The sequence below is a fragment of the Talaromyces atroroseus genome (assembly GCF_001907595.1).
Source record: "Talaromyces atroroseus strain IBT 11181 chromosome Unknown scaffold_10, whole genome shotgun sequence".
Taxonomy (NCBI): Eukaryota; Fungi; Ascomycota; class Eurotiomycetes; order Eurotiales; family Trichocomaceae; genus Talaromyces; species Talaromyces atroroseus.
The window spans coordinates 520,641-542,650 of record NW_017971442.1 but is presented as its reverse complement, the minus strand read 5'-3'; the positions used below and the strand labels follow the sequence as shown (position 1 = coordinate 542,650).

The window sequence follows — 22,010 nt, the reverse complement described above, 5'->3', positions numbered from 1 at the left end:
ATTCGTAGGCGTGCAAGTTGGGCAGGAGTAAGTAGTACAAGGCGAAACGCCCATGCCAAAAGCCCGGCAGCGAATGGTTCTTTATTCTTCAGTCGTGCTGGGAAGGGAGACGTACTGACTCGCACGCGAGCTTTCCTTTCATTGCGGGTTTCCACTTTCCTCCCGGACACGCTAGACGCGTCGGGCCCTTCCTTCCTATCTGACCGGACAGCTTGCTTCCGTTTTGCTCGCATCCTCTCTTTCCTCGGTCAACCAGCCTGGCATCGCGGCTCTTCGTCAATCAATCGCGGCCTAATCCACAGGGGCCATATCCAATCGCCTTAACAGACTGCTACGCCGCTTGCTGCTACGCGGGGAATACGGCCATCTGATGATTCGCTAATCCATCCAGCGCCAGCTTCCCCGCTCTTCTAGCAACGATGCCTGCGCGCACTCGCCAATCTCTAACCTCGACGACTGAAGTCGTTGAGCCGGAGGAGGAACAAAGCGGTCTTCACAGGTTGCGGTTCAATGAGCCACTGTCATGGCGCGTGGGAAAATCTGCCATTCCAGTTGCTGATTTGTTGAGCCGTCTTCAAATCCTTGCGCAGGAGTTATCGACTGCGGACCAGGACGACATCGACAAAGGATCGTTGAAAAAGGTTTCTCAAGAACTAGCCAATGGACATCTACTGGCACACAGAGACAAGGGAGTACGAGCTTGGGTCACAAGTTGTATTGTTGACATTTTACGCCTATGCGCCCCAGATGCCCCCTTTACCGGAAACCAATTGAAGGTGCGACAGGACATGGACACGGTATTGTTATGTTATCTGGGAAACATGTGCTAACAGTTGAAAAGGACATATTTACTTGCATCGTCACATCCATCATTCCAGCCCTCGCAGATCCTTCAAATGCCTACAACGTGCAACATATATATGTATTGAATTCACTGGCTGAGGTCAAAAGCATCGTCCTCTTAACCGATTTGGATGCCCCGGATGCTCTTATTCTCCCTCTGTTCTCTTCTTGTTTTGATATAGTGTCAGGTTCTTCGAAAGCTTCTACTGGCGAACAGATTGCGAAGAATGTCGAATACGATATGACCCGTCTGCTTGTGACTGTTATCGATGAATCACCAACGCTGGCACCGGAAGTGGTGGATATAATTATTGCGCAGTTCCTTCGCGTTGATCCACGCGTCTTCGAACAATCGGGAAAGAAAGGGAAAAAGATCGAGATCGACGCAAATCAGGATACGCTCCTCCTTAAAGATTATCCACCGGCTTATGATATGGCCAAAGCTATCTGCCACGCATGCCCCGAAAAGATGACTAGTTATATCAGTCAATACTTCAATAACGTTATCATTGATGCATCTGCGCCGTCTAAAATCTTAAATGGGTCAAAACCGTCGATGGATAGAAGACATAGCTTGGATGACTCAGATGACGAAGCTGAAGACATCAAGGAGCTAGGGAAAGCCCATCGACTCATTAGGGAGCTATGGCGAGCTTGTCCAGATGTATTGCAGAATGTGATTCCGCAGTTGGAGGCGGAATTGTCCGCAGAGTCAGTGTCGCTTCGCCTGCTTGCAACGGAAACTCTTGGTGATCTTGCCGCAGGTATTGGACTATCAGGCCCTCCTCCCCCTCCTCCGATGGACCCTGCGCAACATCCTCCGGTAACGCTGCTGAACTACTCTCAGACGGTACCTCAACCAAATGTTCTACAGGTTCCATTGGCGCCAAAGCCTTTTGCTCAGGCACATTCATCTGCCTACGAGAGTTTTTTGAGTCGTCGTCAAGACAAGTCTTCATCTATCCGCGCTGCATGGACCACCGCCATAGGACGCATTTTGATTACATCTGCTGGTGGATCTGGCCTAAGTGAAAGCGATGAGCAATATATGGTCCGAAGTCTAGCGAATATGCTCCGCGATGCAGATGAAAAGGTTCGACTGGCTGGTGTTGAATCTATTGGATCTATGGGATTCACAGATATCGTGAACAAATTGGGCGTTAGTGGTGGACTTAAATCGGCCGACTCCGTATTAACCATCCTTGCTGAGCGTGTTAAAGACCGCAAACCGGCTGTACGTGATCGTGCCATGAGAGTCTTTGCGAAGATATGGGCGGTTTCTGTTGGCGAGATTGAAGAAGGCAATGAGCAAGTTGTTTCACTCCTCAAAGACGCGCCATCTAAGATTTACGACGCATTTTATACGAATGATCCTGAAATTCAAGCACTCATTGATCGAGTTCAATTTGAATATCTACTTCCTCTTAGCTATCCTCCCGTCAAGTCGAAACAGAGCAAATCAAAAGACGCGGAGGGGACAGTGGATAAAATACGTGTTCAGCGGATTCTCACTCTAATCAAGAGTCTTGATGAAAAGTCCAAGAAGGTGTTCTTTGCATTCCAGAACCGACAATTGAACCTAAGGACGGCCTTGACTATCTATCTGCAGGCCTGTGAAGAATACAATGTAGGCACCTCAATCCTCGCGTGGTCTTTTTCTTTTTCATCTTTTATCTCGACGCAGTCAGCTAATGTCTATGTATCATCTAGGGTGGCATTATAGAAAAGGATGAAGAGCGAGTCAAGGCTCAACTAACTCGCGTAGTTGATGCTATAGCCAAATCGCTACCAGATCAAGCGCGTGTGTCCGCAGATCTTTGGAAATTTGCCAAAGCTCATGACCGAAGGAACTATCAGCTTATACGCTTCGCTATGGCGGCGCAAAGCGACTATCGTACCGTTACAAAAGCCATTAAGGAACTTACTAAGAGGATACAAAGTGGCAGCACGCCGTCTTTGTTAGACACTCTCACCCCATTACTCTATCGTTCGAGCTCACTTGTGTTTAACCGAAGCCATATTCCTGCTATCATGGAATTTTCGCGAACGGACGACAAAGGCCTAGCTCCTTCCGCACAAGAGATGCTGAAAGAAATTTCTTCACACAATCCCGAAGTGTTGGAAGCGCAAGTGCAGGAGATGTGCAAGGACCTGGAAGAGCAAGCGCCGACTGCCAAATCGCCAGATGAATTGGGAGCAGAGGAGATCCTTAAAGCTTGTTCGGGCTTCGCTAAGAAGCTGCCGGAAAAACTTCCCAAAGAAAGGAAGTTCCTGCAAGCACTGAACAGCTATGCGCTATTCAGCTCGTCTCCTCGAGCCGCAAAACATGCCGTATCGATCATCATGGCTATTGCCGACAAGAAGGAGATGTACGCGAAGGATTTAGTACAGAAATGCGTTAAAGACTGCGAGTATGGGTCGACTCACTTTTTGACACGCTTAGCAACACTTGCACAGTTAAATCTCCTTGCGCCCAATGAAGCTGATGCTGAAAGCACTAAAATAACATCTATTGCAGTTGACAAAACACTGCTTATGAACCGATCCAAGCAACCTAATTCGGAATACACTTGGTCAGACGAAATCGACGAGGAGACAAAGGCCAAACAATGGGCGTTGAGAATTATTGTTAATAGACTTCGTGGAAAGGATGGCACATCTGAGGAAGAGTTTCACGAGCTTGCTGAACCAGTCTACAGCATTTTAAATAAGCTTGTTGCCGGCGAGGGTGAAATCTCAAAGAAGAAAGACACACCAGCCACCCAGAAACCTCGCTTGCGTCTCGATGCTGCCAAATTATTGACCAAGTTATCTGCTTCCCATGTCTCGTGTGATAAGATATTGTCTGCGAAAGATTTCAATTCACTGGCTTTAGTTGTGCAGGACCGCCTTCTGCCCGTGAGATCCGGTTTCATTAACTCACTACGGAAGAGATTATCGCAAAATGGTTTCCTCGGTGTTCGTTGGTTTGCGCTACCGTGCCTGCTTGCTTTCGAGCCTAGTACCACCTTGAAGGATAGCACACTTACTTGGCTTCGCTCTCGGGCAGCTATCTTCTCTCGACAAATGCAAGCCAATAAAAACAACAAGGAACAACAACAACCTGTTATGGAATCTGTGTTTGCCCGTCTCCTTTCATTGCTTGCTTATCATCCGGATTATCCTCCTTCTAGTGAAGATAGTGAGACTCGCACAACTGAACTTGCAGACTTCGCTCGATATATTCTATTCTATCTGTCTGCAGTTGCAAACGAGAACAATATCTCGTTAATCTTCCACGTGTCACAACGGGTTAAGCAAACTAGAGACGGCATCAGCAGGTCTGATGAGATAACGACACGACTTCACACGCTTTCGGATCTCGCTCAGGCGACTATTCGTCGATTTGCAGAGATATATGCGCAACAAAACCGGATTGGTGGCGCAACTGGGGGCGCAAGTATTCTTGAGACTTACCCGGGAAAAATGAGGCTTCCTAGCTCGTTATTTGCTGCTATGGCGAGCCATAGAGAAGCACAAGAGGTTGCCGATAAAAACTTCCTTTCGGAAGACATCGAAGATATTCTGGATAGCCTTGTGCGGTCCTGGATGAGACCAAAGAAATCTTCTCAGTCAGCCAACGCCAGCAAAAAGAGAAAGAGTGAACATGCTGATACAAACGGGGAGACCGAAACCAAAAAGGCCCGGAAGAGGTCTTCTACAGTTACCCGAAGAACGTCGACTTCTAACAATACCAAGACTCCTCGCAAGAAGAAGAGGGGCGAAGACGAATGGGGGTCTGATTTCGATGGTGATGAGGAAGACCACGCAGCAGCGCGAAGGCGGAGCGGTCGAGGTGTATCCAAGAAGGTTAGCTATGCCGATCGAGATAGTAGTGAAGACGATCTTGAGATGGCAGAGTATAATCAAGAGGATGAACAACAAGAAGAAAATGACGAAAGTGATGCGGCCGATGGTAGCGAGAACGGCGATAACGAGGAAATGAGTGAAGCCAACGGAAATGAGGAAAAGGGAGAAGAAGATGAAGATGAGGTTGAGAAGGAAAGCCCTGCACCACAGGAAGCGAAGAAGAAGAGTCCACACACGAAAAAGCCGTCTACTCCTGGAAAATCCGCAAAAACTCAGTCTTTACCTGTACGGCGTTCGAGCAGACGCGGATGATAAAATATATCGTACCCTCCTTTCATTACTATTGCATGCCTGCCTCTTTATCTGTATGTTTATGTCAGTAAAATCGAAGAGGGTCAGTCAGGATTTTCCAAGTTGTCATTCATCGAATACCCATCTGTCTTTTTTTTTTTTTTTTTTTTTTTTTTCTTTCTCTTCTCGCGTTCTGTCTGTCTGGTCTGTCTGTGTCAATTTTATATTTACATACTAGTATGGATTGATCCATGTTTGCAAATTACTCTCAATCGATTCATATATGCTTATCACATTTCTATCTCTGTTTCTATTCGCAGGAATAATTTTTACGTCGTGTATGTATGTCCATATCATTATATCATATCGCTCCCTGAGCTTATAACTACATGCCGTCCGTCTACCTAGGTATCTGCCGACTTTCAAAGGATCTCTCTTTCTATTGGAACCGATTAACTCCACAGCTAGCCCATTTCCCAGAATTGTCTGTAAAGTAGATACATCTAGTGAAAATTTGATTTAAAGTGCGAATGAATGGATGGATGGATGGATGCTGAAACTCATACCAAGTTTTAATGGTGTAGGTAGCGTAGGTAGAATTTACATACGGCTTTGATACTCTCCATATGTACTAGGATTGTATGATACTAATAGTAATATCCAGAAAAGAAAGAGAAAGAGGAAGAGAAAAAAAAAAGTCAATGAGTAGAGAGGAAAAAAAAAAGGAAGCATGATAGAAATTTAACATGATTTCTCTAAGGTCGATCGCATTGCATAGCGCTTGAAACAGGGAACAAGCCCTTTTTTGCACCAATTTCCAAATTACAATAGTCACACACACACACACCCAAACACCCTGAATATCATGATTGAATATCGTTTGTCGTTGACGTTATAAAAAGAAAAATCAAAGGCTTTCGTCACCCAGATGCAATAGTTCCTTCCGCGGCTTTTGCAATTCTCCCCTCAACTCGTTCTTTATGTTGCCTGTTCCTTAGATGAACTTCGAAATTTTCAACCGTCATCCCAGGACCGGGTGTATAAAGTTTTCCCGGGCAATCAAGACACCGTATACGAGGGAGGTATTGATATTTCACCTTCGTGTTAGGATATGTTGTATTGGAGGTCGCGACGGGCATCATTGTCGATGTATCGACAGCGGAGTATCGCATTACTTCCTCAAATTTGTCATTGGGATAAGCTTTCCTCAACTTTTCTAATCCGGAGACGAGCCAAGCTGGCGCTGGTGGCTAAATCCTAGTTAGCATACTATAAAATTTCAAAATTATCACCAAAAAAAAATCAATTCGCAAAGAGCGTGATAGACAGATAACTTACGGGTGGCACTCCAGACTGGGGAGGGGGAGGAGCATCAACAGCTCCAATTTGTGATGTCGGAGGGTGATTTTGAGACACACCACCACTGATGCTGCCTGTCCTGCTCGTTGATATATGTTGAGGTTGAGTACTCGGTGGAGGCATTCTGGTCTGAATAGGAGTCGATAACTGAGGTGTATTGCTCTTTGATGCTGATGCCGGTAAGTTGTGGGTTGACATTGACCTGCGATTGCTCATATCTTGAACCAATTGCCTGAGACGGTCTTTGGTAATCTTAAAGGTGACGATGAGTTTTTCTGGTTCTTCTGAACTTTCCTCTCGATAGTCACGCCGTCGTGATACTCTTGTCTCATGATGGTGTGAAAAAGGTTCTGGAGTGGCGGACTGCGCAAAGTTGGCTCGTAAGGCTGCTTGTGCAGCAGATGCCGCCCCTCTCATCCCTCTTGTGCGAGCTGTGCCTTGGGCCAAATGTGTCCCGATAGCCGGAGAGCCAATAGATGAGTCGTCGCTGTCCGACAGATCCGAATCATCCAGCCCATCGCGCTGTCCAGCCACGCCGCGTCTCGTCCTCCCGCTCCCCGATCTTTTGAACAGGTGTGTCTCGTCAAGTGAGGCTGCGCTATTAGGTATCACGGAGGACACGATCATAGTGCGAATGGTTCGTTGTCGATCTTTAAGATCAGGAAGAGCTGGACCGCCACGACGGTTAACCGAACGTTTCTGCCTCCGTTGCTCCCGTGATATCGACACTTCCGTACGTTCAAGCTCGGCGTCATTGAGCTCGTATAAATAGGGAGTGAAATCTTTAGCCGCTTGGAACGGCCGGAATGTAGAGGACATGGGAGAAGGCAAAAAGGCGGTTTTCAGATCTGGATCATCGACAGGTCGACCGTCGAAGGGGTGTGCTGTAATGTACAAGGAACGAGTAAAAAGTTGTACTTGTTCCCGAATTGAATGAGCAATAGCTGTTGTGAATTCCCCCGATAAAGATAAATCGTTGGTCATCTGCAAAGCAAATTCCTCAGGTGAATTATATGGACTATTGATCTCCCATTCGAACTGATCAACTAGAGTATGCTGACCAATGGTGATATTCAATTTGACAAGAATACGCATCTCATCGTTTTTGTAAGCTTCGTATGGCAGATGTGAATCGAGGGGCTCTTCCTCCATGAAGACATGTGGGAAATAATCGCCTATTTGTTCCTGAATGCTTTGCGATATTTGGCGGATGAGGGGAACGCACGTTTCAGGAAGGAGTCCCAAGTCTTCAACGAGCTTTTCAGCGAATAGGTCCGGAGATGTGACTCTGTCATGAAGATTCCATGTAAATGTGTCACGAATCTTGACTTTGTCCCAGTCACAATCCAATCGAATCGGGACCAAGTCCTCCCTAAGTTCACTTTGTGCTTTGAGGTCTTTTCTTGATATTCGCAATTCCCTGGTTTTCCTCCCACCCGGGCGCCGCCGATTAGAAGGATATAGCAGTTGAGGATGTTGATTTCTCAGATCTGTCCGTGGATTGCCGAATCCTTCGTAGCCCACACCGTAGAAGACCGCAGGATTCAGCTGATTTTCGCGACGTAACGCCAGTAGGTAATCTCGTTCCGCCCGCTTTTGCTGAAAAATCTCCTGACTTGTATTGTGGGTAGCTTCTAGAGCGTTGTGTTCAAACTCGCGATATACATACTGCTCAAGGAGGATTTTGTCTACCGGTGTTTCGCGTACAGTGACGGCGGCATTTTCTAATGATGAAGGCGAAATAACAGATCCAGATCGCGACCGTTTTCGACTCGCACTGATACCATTGGTCCCATTCGCTGCTGATGAATAATGTTGAGCTTCAGAAGTATTCGACTTGGTCGAAGACACACCGGATGCAGACAGCATTGCCTTTGCGTTCTGCTTAGAACCGGAGATGGAGTCTGGCACCGGACCATTCGTTTGCTTGTCTGATGAGTCTGAAGTTTCAGGCTTAATGTAGCTATCTGCAGTTTCCGCTTGCGACGCACTGTGACGAACCGGGGGATGCGACTCGCTAGACAATAGGACCGGGCGTGATAAATCTGCCTCTGACGCGTCGGGTGAAGGCATGGCTGCAAATCTGGCACAGAGATAGAAGCGAATGATGTATCACTCGTGCGGAACACGTGAGAGGCAACTTTCAATTGGCGTTCCTATAGACGCATCGTCGGGTTGAAGGAGACACTGTAGCTATTCATGGACGTTAGCTATTCCTAATCTATGCAGATGGCCGCGACCGCGGAGTGTATGTATGGTACGCTGTCTTGACTGATTGCAGCGACAGCTTTTGCAAAGGGAAGGACGTATATAACACGCCATAAACAGTGCGCTCAGGAACGACAAGGGGAATATTTTTCTTTTCGGGTCCCCATGTTTTTTAAAAGGAACCAATAGAGAGGAGCATCAGTGGAGGACACAAAAGGTCACGTACCAAAACCAGAAACAGATAGAAATAAGTGCGCCTGACGTTGGATGGCAATTTTCGCAGGCAGAACCGGAGTATCACCTTACTGTATCGGCGTATCCAGGCTGATTATGGAGGAGGGGGGGGGCGTGCCAGGCAACTCGAGTCGGGCGAGATCTGGTTTGGAGGAGTCGGTTTGCGGCGAGACTGAGCAGTGTGCGCGCGCGCGCAGGGGCCAAGCGCCACTACTGGAGCGTGGTAGAGCTAGTAATGAAGTGGCGACGAGCAGTGCAGATGACTCGGGATACCGGGCCGGCAGTGAATGGCGTGTTTCTGAATGTTGCGATGTGATGCTCGGTATGCAGCAAAGGAGGAGAAAGAAGGGAGCGACTGAGCCGGGAGCTGTTTCAGATCTTTCTTTCCGCCCTAACTGCTTTCATTGTTAGTGCCGTTCCCGGGCGTCTTTCCAGGACGACAGGCGAGAGTTAGAGAGAGAGAACCACGCAGGGAGCTCGCGCGTCTGCCAGACGAAGTTGAAGCATCTTCGCAGGCGCGACCAAAGCAGATCCTCGCGAGAGTCGAGCGTTCCTTCCTGAGCGCTGCTCGTGCCTGCTGCGTCCAGCACTTAGCTGTATCCATGCCGTCGTACGCATACCGTACCGTACGGGACAAAGCGGGTCTGCCGGCACACGGTCACGTGACTAGCACAGGCGATTCGCATGGTGATTGGCTGAGGGGCCGCCTGGAGTGCCGGAGAAACTAGCTCCGGCGCATGATATTACCGTATTACCGTACTACTCTCGAGCGACCACAGCTATACAGCTATTTACAAATACATACGGTATCGTTGAATTACTGTACGGCAGCTTCAACGCTCTCAAGTCAGTCTCTGCTCAGCACCGCATCTACGACGACGGCGCGGTGGTCGGAATTCCAGACTCCATCATCAAACCGATTGGGCAAGACCGCATATCCCACGGAAGCCCACGGCAAACCGGGGGCGCCCTGCTGCGGCGTGGAAGGCTTCTTGTCTGCAGGCCCTAGCAGAACATAGTCGATTCTCTTAAGAGGCTCTTCTGCATATCCGAACCCAGTCCAGGTAATCTCATTCCCGTACCGTTCTGCTGGCTTTGTCAGCATTTGGCTATCGACCAAGGGCGAGTCTGCAGCCGTCAGCACCTGGTATGCCTCTTGTGTCTCCTGGCTGTTGAAGTCGCCCGTCAGGATGACTCCGGATATGCTTTCGTTGCTGTAAGACCCATCGCAATGCTCAGCGATTTTACGGAGGATTATGCGGGCCGCTTCTGACCGCGACCGAGCGCCTTGGTCGTCGAGGTGGGTGTTTAACACTAGCACCGTGTGGCCCGTGGCTCGATGCCTGAAGACCCCAATAGTTACAATGCGGATCGATGCTGCATCCCATGATTTTGACGGCTTCTCGGGAGTCTCGGAAAGCCAGACTGTTTCCCAGCGGCGCAGGTGCCAGACTTGCGGCCGGTAGATAATCGGCGAGTATTCACCCTTCTTCTCCCCGTCGTCTCGTCCGACTCCAATGTACGCCCACGGAGCATCGTCCTCATTGTTCAACCCAGCGAGAATGTCCACCAGTTGCACGTGCAGGACTTCCTGCAGGCCAATGAAAGACTCGCCGACATGCCGAGTATTGTAGACCAGTTCGTTCAACAGCAGCTGTCTTCGGTCTGCCCACGGCTTTTCTCCTTTGAACGGCTGCGAAGTCGCATACCGGATGTTGTGGGTGAGGATACGTACGGGGAGGCTGGCATCTACTTTCATTGCGCGGGAATTGATGGCTTGTGGTGGGAGGTAGGGAGGTGGTTGAAGATCATGCTGGCAGAGGGATGGATCATGACGTTGCCCGCGGCAGAGAGTTGTTGCTGCTGCCCCACACACTGGCTGCCGCACACAAATTACGACAACCCCGCCAGGCAGAGACCAACTTTTTGGATACACACGACAGTTCGCGATTTATCTAAACCGAGGTACACACACTTAGTAGGATTCCTTCTGCGCGCGAGAGAACATTGTTCGCCATGGCTGAATCCACCGAGGTTGGTGAGTGGGCTTTGCTTCCTTATTCTCGATCTCGAGTACTGACATCGTTGCGTATTATAATATAGACTACACTCTCAACAACCCGGATACGCTCACCAAGTACAAGACTGCGGCTCAGATCTCCCAGAAAGTGCTAGAGGCCGTCACAGGCAAGTCCCAGGCCCTTGTTATAGCGGCAGTCGAGGGAATGTATGCTGACTGCTGTATGTAGGATGGTGCATTGAAGGAAGCAAGATTCTTGAGCTATGCCAGAAGGGTGATGAGCTTCTCGAAGAAGAAATTGCCAAGGTTTACAAAGGCAAAAAGATTACCAAAGGTGAATCACTTCGTTCAATGCTCGGAAAATGAAGAGCCCAGTGTTGACGACGCAATGGTTTTTGTACCCTTCAGGTGTTGCTCATCCTACAACGGTTTCACCAAGTTCATTTGTGACTCCGTACACGCCGCTGGTCTCAGATACAGAGGAAGCCGAGACAACCATCAAAGCTGGCGAGGTCATTAAGATTCAGCTTGGTGCTCAGATCGACGGGTTCGGTACGATTGTCTCGGACACGATCATCGTCGCAGGAAAGGAATCAGCGGACGGTGTTGTTGAGGGCCGCGAAGCCGATCTCGTTCATGCGACACACTATGCCAACGAGCTGCTGCTGCGCTTGCTGTTGCCTCCTGGACTTTTAGCCTCCGGCACAGATGAGGAGAAAGCAAAGGCAGCTGCCGAGAAACCGCCAACCCAGAGTAAAATTTCCAGCCTCATCGAGAAAGTTGCCAAGACATTCGACTGCAATGTCGTTGAAAACACCACCAGCTGGCTGTTTGAGCGCAATGAGATCGAGGGCAAGAAGAAGATCATCCTGTCTCCCAGCGGTGGAGTCAAGGGCGATGGTTCTCCTGAAGTTGGAGAAGTCTGGGGCGTGGAACTCGGTCTCAGCTTGGGCTCAGGCAAAGTAAAGACTCTCCCACAACGGCCTACTCTGCATCGTCGTACCACGACCACCTATATCCTGAAACGCCCCAGCTCCCGCCAGACATTGTCCGAGATTGTCAAGAAATTCGGAACTTTCCCCTTCAGTCTTCGTCAGTTGGAGGATGAAAAGGCAGGAAAGGTCGGCGTTGTCGAATGTGTTCGGGGTGGCGTTGTCCGGCAGTATGAGCCAGCTGGTGAATCCGACAATGCCCCTGTGTCTCGCCTGCTGACCACCATTGGTAAGAGGCCCATTTTTTTGAACCGAAGACTTCAGTCTCGCTAACGTTTGTTTACAGCTATTACTAAGAACGGCCTGACCAGGCTCGCAGCTCCGCCTGCGCCTGATCTGTCAAAGTTCAAGACCGACAAGAAGATCGAAGATGAAGAGATCTTGAAAATCCTTGAAAAGCCCTTGGCCAGGTCTACCGGATCTAAGGGAAAGAAGAACAAGAAGAAGAAGAAGACTACGAAGAAGGCTTCGGGAGAGGAGGAAGAAGAGAGTGATGCGGAGTAAAGAAGCCATCAATCAATGTTACTGTCATTCAAATTTACTATGCACTGCTAGGGGCGAGGAGGATCTTCCGTCTTCCGTCTCTTCTGCTGCTGAGCTGGAAAAAAGAAAAGGAAAAAGGACGCATGGCTGCATAGCCATCCCTCAACAACATAGACAGCCAAGTTTCTTGCAGGCGTGGAGAGGACCAGTCTATTTGCGAACCGTAGTCGAGAGGACTGCAAGTATCGGGCTGTACATACCATCCACGCATGACAATAAAAGAAATAAAGTCAAAACATGTTGCCATTCGGAAACGTGACGCTGTGGTTTTTTTTTCCCCCTTTTTTTTTTGGTGCCCGCATCTTTCTCAAGCTTCTGCTTTAGTATGGAGGTAGGCTAGAGTCTCGTAGATCGGTACACCTTTTATCTATCGCCCAAAAGGACTGGGCTCGACGAATGTAAAGCAGAAATCACAGAGCGCACCGTATTTCTTGTCTTGTTGGCTTGCCTTCGTGTGTCGTGCAGGTCAATGTAGTATTCCTCTCTCCTCAAGGGGAAACTCGGCCGATTTTTGCCGCTCGCTTCCCAACCCTCTTTTTTCCTTCGCTCACGCCAAGTTGCTTGAATGCATGAACAACAACTCTCACAACTCGTTCTCCATTGTTCTTTTCATCGGACCAGCCCGCCGTATCTTGCCAGCCAGTGTTAGGGTGTGCTCTTCCCAAACCATCCTAGCCCCCCCCTTCCCCCCCTGGTCCCCCATCCTGCATCCTTCATCCTGCACTGCAGCCTGCAAACTCGCCCAAACACTCTCCCTCTGCACACTCCCCCCCCATTTTTCAACCCCTGCTCTGCTGGACATCAAATAGCCTCATTCTCTCTTCCAAGGCCTGTCCTTTCTGCTCCGCGCCGTTTCTCTCTTCTTTCCTCCCTTTTTGCTGCCTGTTGGTCATCATCCGCCATCACTCAGGGTGACTCTGGCATCTCTCCCCGCGTTCCCCATTCCAACAGCACAGAAGGACTCTTCCTCCAGATATAACAGCTGCTGGCTCTTCTTGCTCTGCTTCAGTACGCAAGAGTTCTTGTGGTGTCGTTGACCCTCAGCGAGAGCCCCCTTTGTGCAGAGCCTGCGTGTAGCCTCTCGCTCTCTCTTTACCCTCTTCTGCAACAACGCGCCACAACCCCATCGGCCACGCAAGTTCTCCTCCTCCGAGGACTTCAAATTCATCCTTTTCTTATTCTCTCCTCTTCTCTTCCTTTTCAGTCAAATTCTGTCATCTGTCCTCTTGCCACCATTTCCCCGCATTCCCTGCATCCTTCGTGTTCTGAGAATCTTGCCAGAAGTCGCGAGCAAGTGACTTACTCGAACAGCACGCTTTTCTGTCACTTCATTACGAGTCATTGGCTTTGATATCCCTGGAGTCGACTCCTGTCTTCGGATTCCCGCGTGGTCCCCCAGGATTGCTTATTCCGGGAGCCTTGACAGACACAAAACCACCATAATATTCAGCTCATTTTCTCTCTTGCTTCCAGAGAAGCCTAGCAGTTCGTTAGATTATCTTCTCTGCACCTCTTGGATCTTCTGATAACTCTTCGTTCAGAAGACAGAAGAACCCCCCTGAAGTCTCTCCCACGAGTCATTCTTACGGTGAAGTGTCCATATAGTCGACTTTTACGGTGCTGCATACAGACTATTTGGATTTTTTGTTTATTGCAAAATTATTACACTTATTCGTTTGCCGTCCAAGGTGTGCCTTTTGGGGGCAGTTTTTTTACTCCTTACAGTTCCCTTTTCGGGTGTGCACTCTGGGCGAGTGCCCGAAAAAGTGCCTGCTCGACTTTAGTTCCCCTTCTTTCTCCTTCAACCCGGAGCTCACGCGCGGGTACACCACGAGTCCACGGCAGAGCCTGGTACTTTTGCATCCAGTTTGTGGATCACTTGTACCGGTAGGGCTTTTCTTTTCTTCTTCTTCTTCTTCTCCTTCTTTTTTTCTCGCTTTTCTTTGCTAACAATGTCGCGCAGGCGCTCCCCCTGTGCTGTCCTCGGCCCGTTGTCTTGCCTCTCGGTTGCCATTCAAAAGTCGAGGGTGGCCACCACCAACAATATACTCGGAACAATGGCTCCTCACTTGCGTTCAAGCTCTCGAGCTACCTCAAACAATTCTCGCCCTTCTACACCAACGGCCACTCTCCCGTCAACAGAATTTACCTTCGGCGATTCCAGCAGACCGCGCAAACAGCGCCGAACTGGCCGCAACTCTCGCGTTGGTGTGGAAAGCCTGGACGATTCTCGCGAGGCCACTACGGAACCGCAGCCTCTATCTATTTCTGATATTCCGCGCCTTCTTCTGGAGAAGAATGAGCAGGCTAATCAGCGACGAGCTTCCGGAAGGATATCTATCGACCAGTTGATCGCCAGCTCCGACTGGAATGAACCCGCTCTAAGGGAGGCCCAACCGAGTTATAAGGACTACACTTGGTCCAATGCCTGGTATGGCCAGAATGTTGCTTTGTCGACTATGCGGCCTTTAGGTCAGCTGCCTTCGGCCGCGGACAAACGGAAGGCTGGACTTAAAACGCCCAAACCAATCAAGGAGGCCAAAGAAAACAACAACAATATTAATAAGAAAGTGCCCAAAAAGGGAGCCAGCCAAGACAATTCTACCTCTGCAAATGGTCTTCCGTCAAACGTTTCTTCTGATCCAGCTTCTCTCCCGAGTTTCACTTCATCCGAATACGATGTTGACAAGATCCGCTCGGTGGTGCAAACCGCCATTCGCGTTGCTGACGAGGCTGGCAACCGTGCCGTATCCCAAGGGCTTCGCCGCCTTTGGGACCAGGGCGCCACCGATTCTTTTGTGCTTTCCGTGCTTGACAGCGTAATGAGGAAGAATCCCGACGCGGAACAAAAGGCCGCCTTCAAGACGGTCATGCGCCATTCATACAAACAGATATTGTCTTCCGCTGAAAATGTAGAGGCGGAGCCTATCAGTCGGTCCCTTTCTACAACCAGTACTAGTTCTCTGTCGTCTACAAAATCGGCCAATCTTCGATCTGGCAAAGTCACGGTGCCTGGAACTGAAACTGGAATGGGCGCTGTGACCAGGGGTCGAAAGAGAGCCCGAGACTCGGAAGTACTGCCCGCTGCAGTTTCAAACGTAGATGATGTCTCTGGGCAGAAACGACATATTGATGAAGTCTACGATGAAGAAGAGGAAGAGGATGTAGCATCCGTCGCCAAACGCACGCGCCGTGACAATTTCCCCGCCATCACCAAACAAAGTCAAATCCGCTCTTCGTTGAGTAGAGACAGTCCCGTCGGATCAACGGCTTATAGAACCAGGAACAGAGTCTCCAAGTCAGGAATTGAGCAAGCCTCTGGCGAGGCTGCTGCTTCCTCACAAGATGAGTCGCTTGATAACAATGACTACTGTCGACAATGTCAGCGAAGCGGCTCGCTTCTTTGCTGCGACGGATGCGTCAACTCGTATCATTTCTCGTGTCTTGAACCTCCTCTTGATCCTGCCCATCTTCCTGAGGGACAATGGTTTTGCCCATCGTGCCAAATGCGCAATTCGTTTGGCTCTCTTGTCAAGAACATTGCTGAAGGAGAACAGGATTTCCAGTTGCCAGTCCATATACGAGAGTACTATCAGGGCGTGCAAACTGGAAAGGGGGGCGTCTATCAACAGGTCGTGGCCAACTTGAGAAGTGGAACTCACGGCAGGGGTAGACGGGAAGGCAAGGCCGAGCAAGAATATTTGACTCGATTGTTCGATGCCAAGGGCAAGCTTATTGTTTGTATTGCCTGTGGCTTAACGTCAAACGGTACTCGCCCGATGATTCAGTGCGACTTTTGTCCATGCTGGTGGCACATTGACTGCACTGACCCGCCTTTGCCGGGTGCGCCGAGACAGCAATATCCCAGTGACAAGACATACCATAATTGGATGTGTCCTAATCACATTGATCATGAACTCTATGTTGTTAATACTGAGAATGGTGCTTACACTGGCAAGTCTCGCATTCGGCGGCCCAGACACCCCCGTGTTATTGATATCGATGTCTTACCGGAAGATGACGAAGTCGAAGAGTTGCAAGAGACGGAATCACAGGGGATTGTTTACCGGGTTTCTGAGAATGGCTTAAAGCTGAACTTCCTTGAACGCGTTAAACGGGAGAATCTAGAAGCCAGGATCCATGCCTCTGGTGCAGCTCAGTACAGAGATTACGCCTGCCGAAAGCTAGACGACCTGGTCGAACGAGCAACAGCTTTTTACGAAAAATCGGCGCCAGAACCTTCACCCAACACTGAAGCACAGAGTTCAATTTTGACTTCTCGCTCACCCGCAGACCGAGAGGCTATTGCCAATCTCGTCGCCTTTGCAACCGAGAATCGTGATGCCCAAGACGTCCCATCCGATAAGATCAACTATCTCATCGATGCATTACTTGCAGGCTCTCCAGATGGTGCTCCGCATGCTTCTACTGAGCTCGAATCTCTTGAAGCATTGAAAGAATTGATTAATCGCCGCATTGGAACACTGCAAAGCTCCAAATGATGAATTTGATAGACACAACAATACAGCCTTGCAAAATAACAGAGAAGACGTTCAGTCTCCCTCGCGGCAAGATTCCTTTTCCCTCGTGATGATGAAATCAGCATCAGTTGCCCCCCAAAAGTAAATTACGCAACAGTCATGTATCATAAGCATTTTTTTCCCCGTCTACTTTTGGCGTTATTGCAAGATTTTTTTCTTCTTCTTCCTTTTGTTCACTTTCTGTTCGTTTTCTACTTGCGTTCCTTTTTTGCTTTGTCTTTCATTCGAGATGACATTCGGAGTTGTCCATGGAATCTGTTTCTTCCAATTTCAGACGGAGTCAAGGGTTTTCAGCTTCTTGTTCTATTCTGGTTTGTCTCCAGGGGTCACTGGCATATGAAGTAGTTTTTCTTTCTGTTCTCTTTCTTTTTTTTTTTCCCTTTCTCGCGCCTATGCTTTCCGTGCATCTCTGGTTTGGGGCGTAACAGCATTCGTTCATATTCAAAGAGCAATAAACCAACTTGTACCCTAGTATCGACGAAATTCGTTAGTGCAACTCGGAACTCGGGCAAATTGCCCGTTGTAGACTAGCGCCGTTCTATACATAAACATGCAGCTGCCAACTTGCAACGTCCCTTCCACACACAGCCAGCACTAAGTCACTAGTATAACATCGTCAGCCTCCTTGCAAAAATGCCGTCGATGATTCTGTTAAAGGCTTCCACGTCGCCTGACATGGAGGCAAACAACAGTCACCCTAGCCTTCCGCAATGGAGGAACTTGAAGCCCACGGAAGTGGGAGGGACGAGGCCGAAGCCAGCCAATTTCTGCTCACTGAAATCGATATGTCGACCCGTGGCAGAGAACAACACGAGGAAGAGGAGCAGGAGGGAGGGAAAGAACGGTCATCGTCCTCACCAGAGCCGTCCAAAGTTGCGACCTACCTCCAGCGAGAAACAGTCAGCTTCTTGATGATTGCGATCTATGCTATCGCTGCCATTTTCTCCTGGACTGTCCTCTCCATCCTCTCTAAACACGCTATAAACGGTCAACCCTACTCGGTGGATATCTTCGCAAAAAAGTATACTGACCCGGCCGCCTACCACCGCAGTGAACACTATTATCGAGCAGCCCAAGTGATTAACTCTGGTGTATTGTTACTGACAATTCCAGTTGCCACGGCTATCTGTGCGCGGGCAGCGGTCATGTACACGCAGCACCGCCGCAGTGGACTGACTGTCAGGCAGGTCGGGGTGTTGGCGGATCAGGGATGGACAAGTATCGGGTTGCTGGTGGCCCTCCTGCGCCCGCGGAACTGGAAGAGGTACACCACATTGCTGCTCTGGCTCGCGATATTGCTCCATGTGTTAGGTAGGTCCGTCAAAACCAGAAGTCCCTAGAGTAAGAGCTGACTGATTTGCAGGCTTCCTGATCGGTCCCGCGCAACAACTATTCCTCTCTGCATCTACGATCAAGACTCCAATGGATATATTGACGCGAGAAATCTCCGATATTTCAGCCTTGTCAACTCGTGATCTCTCCGTATCAGACTATTTAGGGCAGTTATCGGCGCAACTGCGCTCGGTGCTCGGCTCAACCACGATAATGGACATGCCGGCCACGCTTTGGTTCAATAACTACAAGCCGTGCACCTCTTACTACTGGAATCTGACATCGTGTAATACCTATGAGAATGGAGCACCATCGTGGGCGGATGTTAACGATATGTCCATGTTGCCATTCATTGCCCAGCTTCCCTCCAACTACAATACAGGCCTGATCCGGCAATTTGCTCCGCGCCTCAACTCTACCTTGACCTACACCCAGGTGGATGAGAGTGAATTCCCAGAAAATTGCGATCAAATCACCGGAGCTTTCTACGCGTCATACAATGCCACGGTGCAGAAAGATTACGATTTTTACACGACCGAGGTCTGCATGCCGGCTGATCTGCGCAAGACTCCATGGAACAGCACTCGCTTAAGACAAGATATTTCCGAAACCTTGTATCTAAATATCTCGCAGACAAGTTCTTCTACCTATTCCAGTTCTGGGGTGTACCGAGTGCAGGCCAACACCACCGCAGGCTATTTCGAGCTGCCAAATTATCTCAATAACAACACCGCAGGACCATTATTGGACAATGGCCCCGAAGAGGCGTGTGATCGCCATTGCGTGACACAAGGCTATTATGATGGAGCTATTAGGTGCGTCGCATACGAATCTAGTTTCGTAAAGTCATACTTATTTTGGCATAAAACAGCAATAGCAAATTCGCATCGCTCTACCGCCGCGAGGACACCACTGCACACACAAACGAGTCGTCGGATTTCAATGAGGTTGAAAATCTTTTGAACAAACCGCCTCTCATGGCGGTCGCCCTCGCCTTATTCGGTGGTGGATCCTTCATATCTGATCGCACGCGCACTGCCAATCTTGGCGTGTACAGCAACAGAACCGACAAGAATGAGGAATTGCTCGAAGCCTTCTGCCAGAGCCCGTTGCCTTTAGCCGGTCTATTCGAGGACGAAGCAGACGGGTTGTCCGACCTGACATTTGTTCCGTGCATCGGAAACGTCGAGATAGAAACTCTCATTCCAGAATGGCTCTCAATGTTCACTGGAACCGTGACATCGATATCATACTCCGCATCAGGAATAGTCGACAACACTACAGTGAGCTTTTCGGAGATCCAGAGAGCAATGTTAGTAGCCGTATTTTTGGCAAACGATCTCTGGCTCTCCCAGGTTCTTCCAAGGGGTGCCGAAGAATTGATACTGGTGAATCAAGACATGGGCAGTGATTTGAGGGTTCCCGTGTTGAGCAATGCCGGAATAATTGCCATTTCTACCTTGCTAGCGGTATTTATTCTGTCTTTGTTTGCAATGTGGGCATATGCGACTTATATGCCGGTGTGGACATCTACACTTAATTCTTTTGCCATGATGAGAATCGGGGCTGAGATGGGCACGGATGTACCGTTTCTGTTGGGGTATCATGAAGACGATATTGAGGTTCTCGACTCCACCCCTGGCTGGGTCGGTGATATATACCCGGAGGCAGAAACAGGGCAGCTGGGGTTGGGCGCGGCAGCCCAATTGACAAAAGGGCGAAAGTACGCATCATACCCGGGTCAGTGAGGAGCAAATAGGATTTTCGATAGCAGTGTCAAGCTGTGACAGAGCGAGGAGCTCAGCGGAGAAAAATGTTTTTAAGAGAGGAAAAGAAGAAAAAAGATTTATCTACCTATTATCTGAAAACATGGAGCTAATCTAGCCTGGTGTAGAGCAATAGAAACTGTGAAAAGTGAATGTTTCATCTCAAAGAAAGAACCAATGCAAGGGTGAGCAGCGCGCTGCTCTATCATAATCTCATTTCAAATCTCATATATCATAATTAGCATCTATGTACTCCTCGTCTGCAGGTTCCAACGGCAACCTCGAGACGGGCATCAGCTGGTTCTGAAAAGCATTCCAAAACTTCCACTCTGCCCGACTCATGTGACGGGCTATATCGAACCCACGCGAGCTGATCAATGGATATATCCCCTGACACCACATAAAGCTTTCCTTATCCCCGCAATCGACATAGCATTTAGACGCCTGCGCGATGGAAAACATAACGGTATGCCCTGTCGACATACGAGTCGAGGGTTGCAAGCAATAAGCCATCGAGCGGCAGATCTCGCCCGCATAAAACAGCATACGCGTCGGATTCGGTTCTCTCGAGAGAAGAAGCTTCTCGCATCGATGAATCACCCGGCGCGTCACGGCCGAGGCGATCCAGAAAAGTATATAAGCCTTTGCGGTGCCCAGGTTTTCGAATTCGTACGGATCAACGTCCGAGTCCAGCGGCAATGCGCTGGGCTCGTATGATAATCTATCCCGGCGACAGGGAGAAGGACGTCCGCTGAGCTTGTGCGCTGCTGGCCCATTGAGCCAGTCTATCTGCAGTTTTTTCTCGAGCTTGTAGCAGCGCTGCAAAAGCGCCTCGCATGGGTCTTCTTCCATATTAAGCGGCGTTTGTAGTTTGACAATGCTGTTCAAGTCCCTCTGCAGAATCGCGCACTCGGCAATCACTTCGAAGAGTTGGTCCATGGGGTCCTCTTCAAATCGTAGAGTAAGGCATTCCCAGTCCACTTCGGGTCCGTACTGTGTACTGGTGAGGAAGCAGGCCTGAAAGAGAAAGAATTAAGAATTAAGTTCTTGCCATCTTTTGAAAATCAAAGGTCTGTTAGCTAACTAACCACTGCCCACTTCTGCCGGTTCAATATCGCCTTGATGAGGACTTTGTCCTCGTGCGTATTATAGTCGTAATGCTTTAGTATAGCTGTTGCTCCTTGAATATGGGTTAAACAGTTTCGGAATGTATTCCCATTGCTGCTCAGGGTCTAGAGCGAAAATTTGTTAGACATGAGAAATATTCCTAGACGGTCTGATTGAATATACTGGCTGGCCTACCTCGTACGTATGAAAGACAATGCCTACATAGAGCATGTCTAGTGTTGGTGGACAACCTCGTTGCAACATGCGGGCCATCACGTTGAGTGCACTGCTATAGATCTCCGTGCCATGCCGCCCCAACCGAACATCGCCTGTCTTCTTCCCCAGAAAAAGAGACACCAGCGCAATGACAGCTCGATCCAGCAGGTCCGATTCGCTAGCCAGGGCCGGGAACCGAGTCATCAGCAGGTACCAGGTATCGTCGTCGCCGCTCAGAGAGGAAGTATCCGGCGCGAAGAAAGTGTCCATAAACGTTGAAAAAAGCTGCGTACGAACCTCAGCGTTCATGTTGAACCCGGTCGGCAGTGCAAGAGGCTTGAGATACCCGACAAGCTGGCGCACAGGTCGCTTCCTGGTCTCACCGTTGGATGCGCATCGAGAAACTACCATGTGGTGGAGAAAGTTTCGATTCTTCTCGTACCCTGGGCAGGGCGTGCCCTTCTTTGTGCACCTGGCGCATTCCGGTTTACCAAGATCGCACTTGATTGAAACAAACTTAGCAGCTGAGCGATCTTAGCTAGGTAACGAGGTAGTCGTGATTTTCTTACCTTGATTTTGCGCTTCTTGCAGGTGGCGCAGCCCAAAGACGTGTAGGGAATTCCTCCTCTCTTGTTCCTGTGAGCTGACTTTTCCGACATTGTAGAAGAAGAAGAAGATGATGATGATGACAGTTCTTGCTCCATCTAAG

At 49.3% G+C, this 22,010-nt stretch overlaps 7 protein-coding genes across 7 annotated transcripts; 4 read left to right on the top strand and 3 right to left on the bottom strand.

The window, feature by feature from the left end:
- Nucleotides 1-419: 419 nt before the first annotated feature.
- UA08_06987 (hypothetical protein) lies at nucleotides 420-5,004 on the top strand (the record flags this gene model as incomplete). Its single annotated transcript, XM_020261878.1, has 3 exons — nucleotides 420-797; nucleotides 842-2,470; nucleotides 2,554-5,004. The coding sequence occupies 3 exons, from the start codon at nucleotides 420-422 to the stop codon at nucleotides 5,002-5,004; spliced, it is 4,458 nt and encodes a 1,485-aa protein (XP_020117952.1).
- An 899-nt stretch (nucleotides 5,005-5,903) lies between these two features.
- On the bottom strand, nucleotides 5,904-8,415 carry UA08_06986 (hypothetical protein; the record flags this gene model as incomplete). The annotated part of the gene is made up of 2 exons (XM_020261877.1): nucleotides 5,904-6,233; nucleotides 6,322-8,415. 2 exons carry the CDS (start codon nucleotides 8,413-8,415, stop codon nucleotides 5,904-5,906), a joined length of 2,424 nt encoding a protein of 807 aa, XP_020117766.1.
- Nucleotides 8,416-9,631: 1,216 nt separating this feature from the next.
- Nucleotides 9,632-10,543, bottom strand: UA08_06985 (hypothetical protein; the record flags this gene model as incomplete). Its single annotated transcript, XM_020261876.1, has 1 exon — nucleotides 9,632-10,543. One exon carries the CDS (start codon nucleotides 10,541-10,543, stop codon nucleotides 9,632-9,634), a length of 912 nt encoding a protein of 303 aa, XP_020117765.1.
- Nucleotides 10,544-10,800: 257 nt separating this feature from the next.
- Nucleotides 10,801-12,300, top strand: UA08_06984 (hypothetical protein; the record flags this gene model as incomplete). Its single annotated transcript, XM_020261875.1, has 5 exons — nucleotides 10,801-10,822; nucleotides 10,888-11,011; nucleotides 11,053-11,138; nucleotides 11,180-12,025; nucleotides 12,083-12,300. 5 exons carry the CDS (start codon nucleotides 10,801-10,803, stop codon nucleotides 12,298-12,300), a joined length of 1,296 nt encoding a protein of 431 aa, XP_020117764.1.
- A 1,991-nt stretch (nucleotides 12,301-14,291) lies between these two features.
- On the top strand, nucleotides 14,292-16,841 carry UA08_06983 (hypothetical protein; the record flags this gene model as incomplete). Its single annotated transcript, XM_020261874.1, has 1 exon — nucleotides 14,292-16,841. The coding sequence occupies one exon, from the start codon at nucleotides 14,292-14,294 to the stop codon at nucleotides 16,839-16,841; it is 2,550 nt and encodes an 849-aa protein (XP_020117763.1).
- A 749-nt stretch (nucleotides 16,842-17,590) lies between these two features.
- Nucleotides 17,591-19,960, top strand: UA08_06982 (hypothetical protein; the record flags this gene model as incomplete). The annotated part of the gene is made up of 3 exons (XM_020261873.1): nucleotides 17,591-18,191; nucleotides 18,244-19,027; nucleotides 19,084-19,960. 3 exons carry the CDS (start codon nucleotides 17,591-17,593, stop codon nucleotides 19,958-19,960), a joined length of 2,262 nt encoding a protein of 753 aa, XP_020117762.1.
- A 243-nt stretch (nucleotides 19,961-20,203) lies between these two features.
- Nucleotides 20,204-22,005, bottom strand: UA08_06981 (hypothetical protein; the record flags this gene model as incomplete). Its single annotated transcript, XM_020261872.1, has 4 exons — nucleotides 20,204-20,995; nucleotides 21,067-21,210; nucleotides 21,281-21,802; nucleotides 21,871-22,005. The coding sequence occupies 4 exons, from the start codon at nucleotides 22,003-22,005 to the stop codon at nucleotides 20,204-20,206; spliced, it is 1,593 nt and encodes a 530-aa protein (XP_020117761.1).
- Between the last annotated feature and the right edge of the window lie 5 nt (nucleotides 22,006-22,010).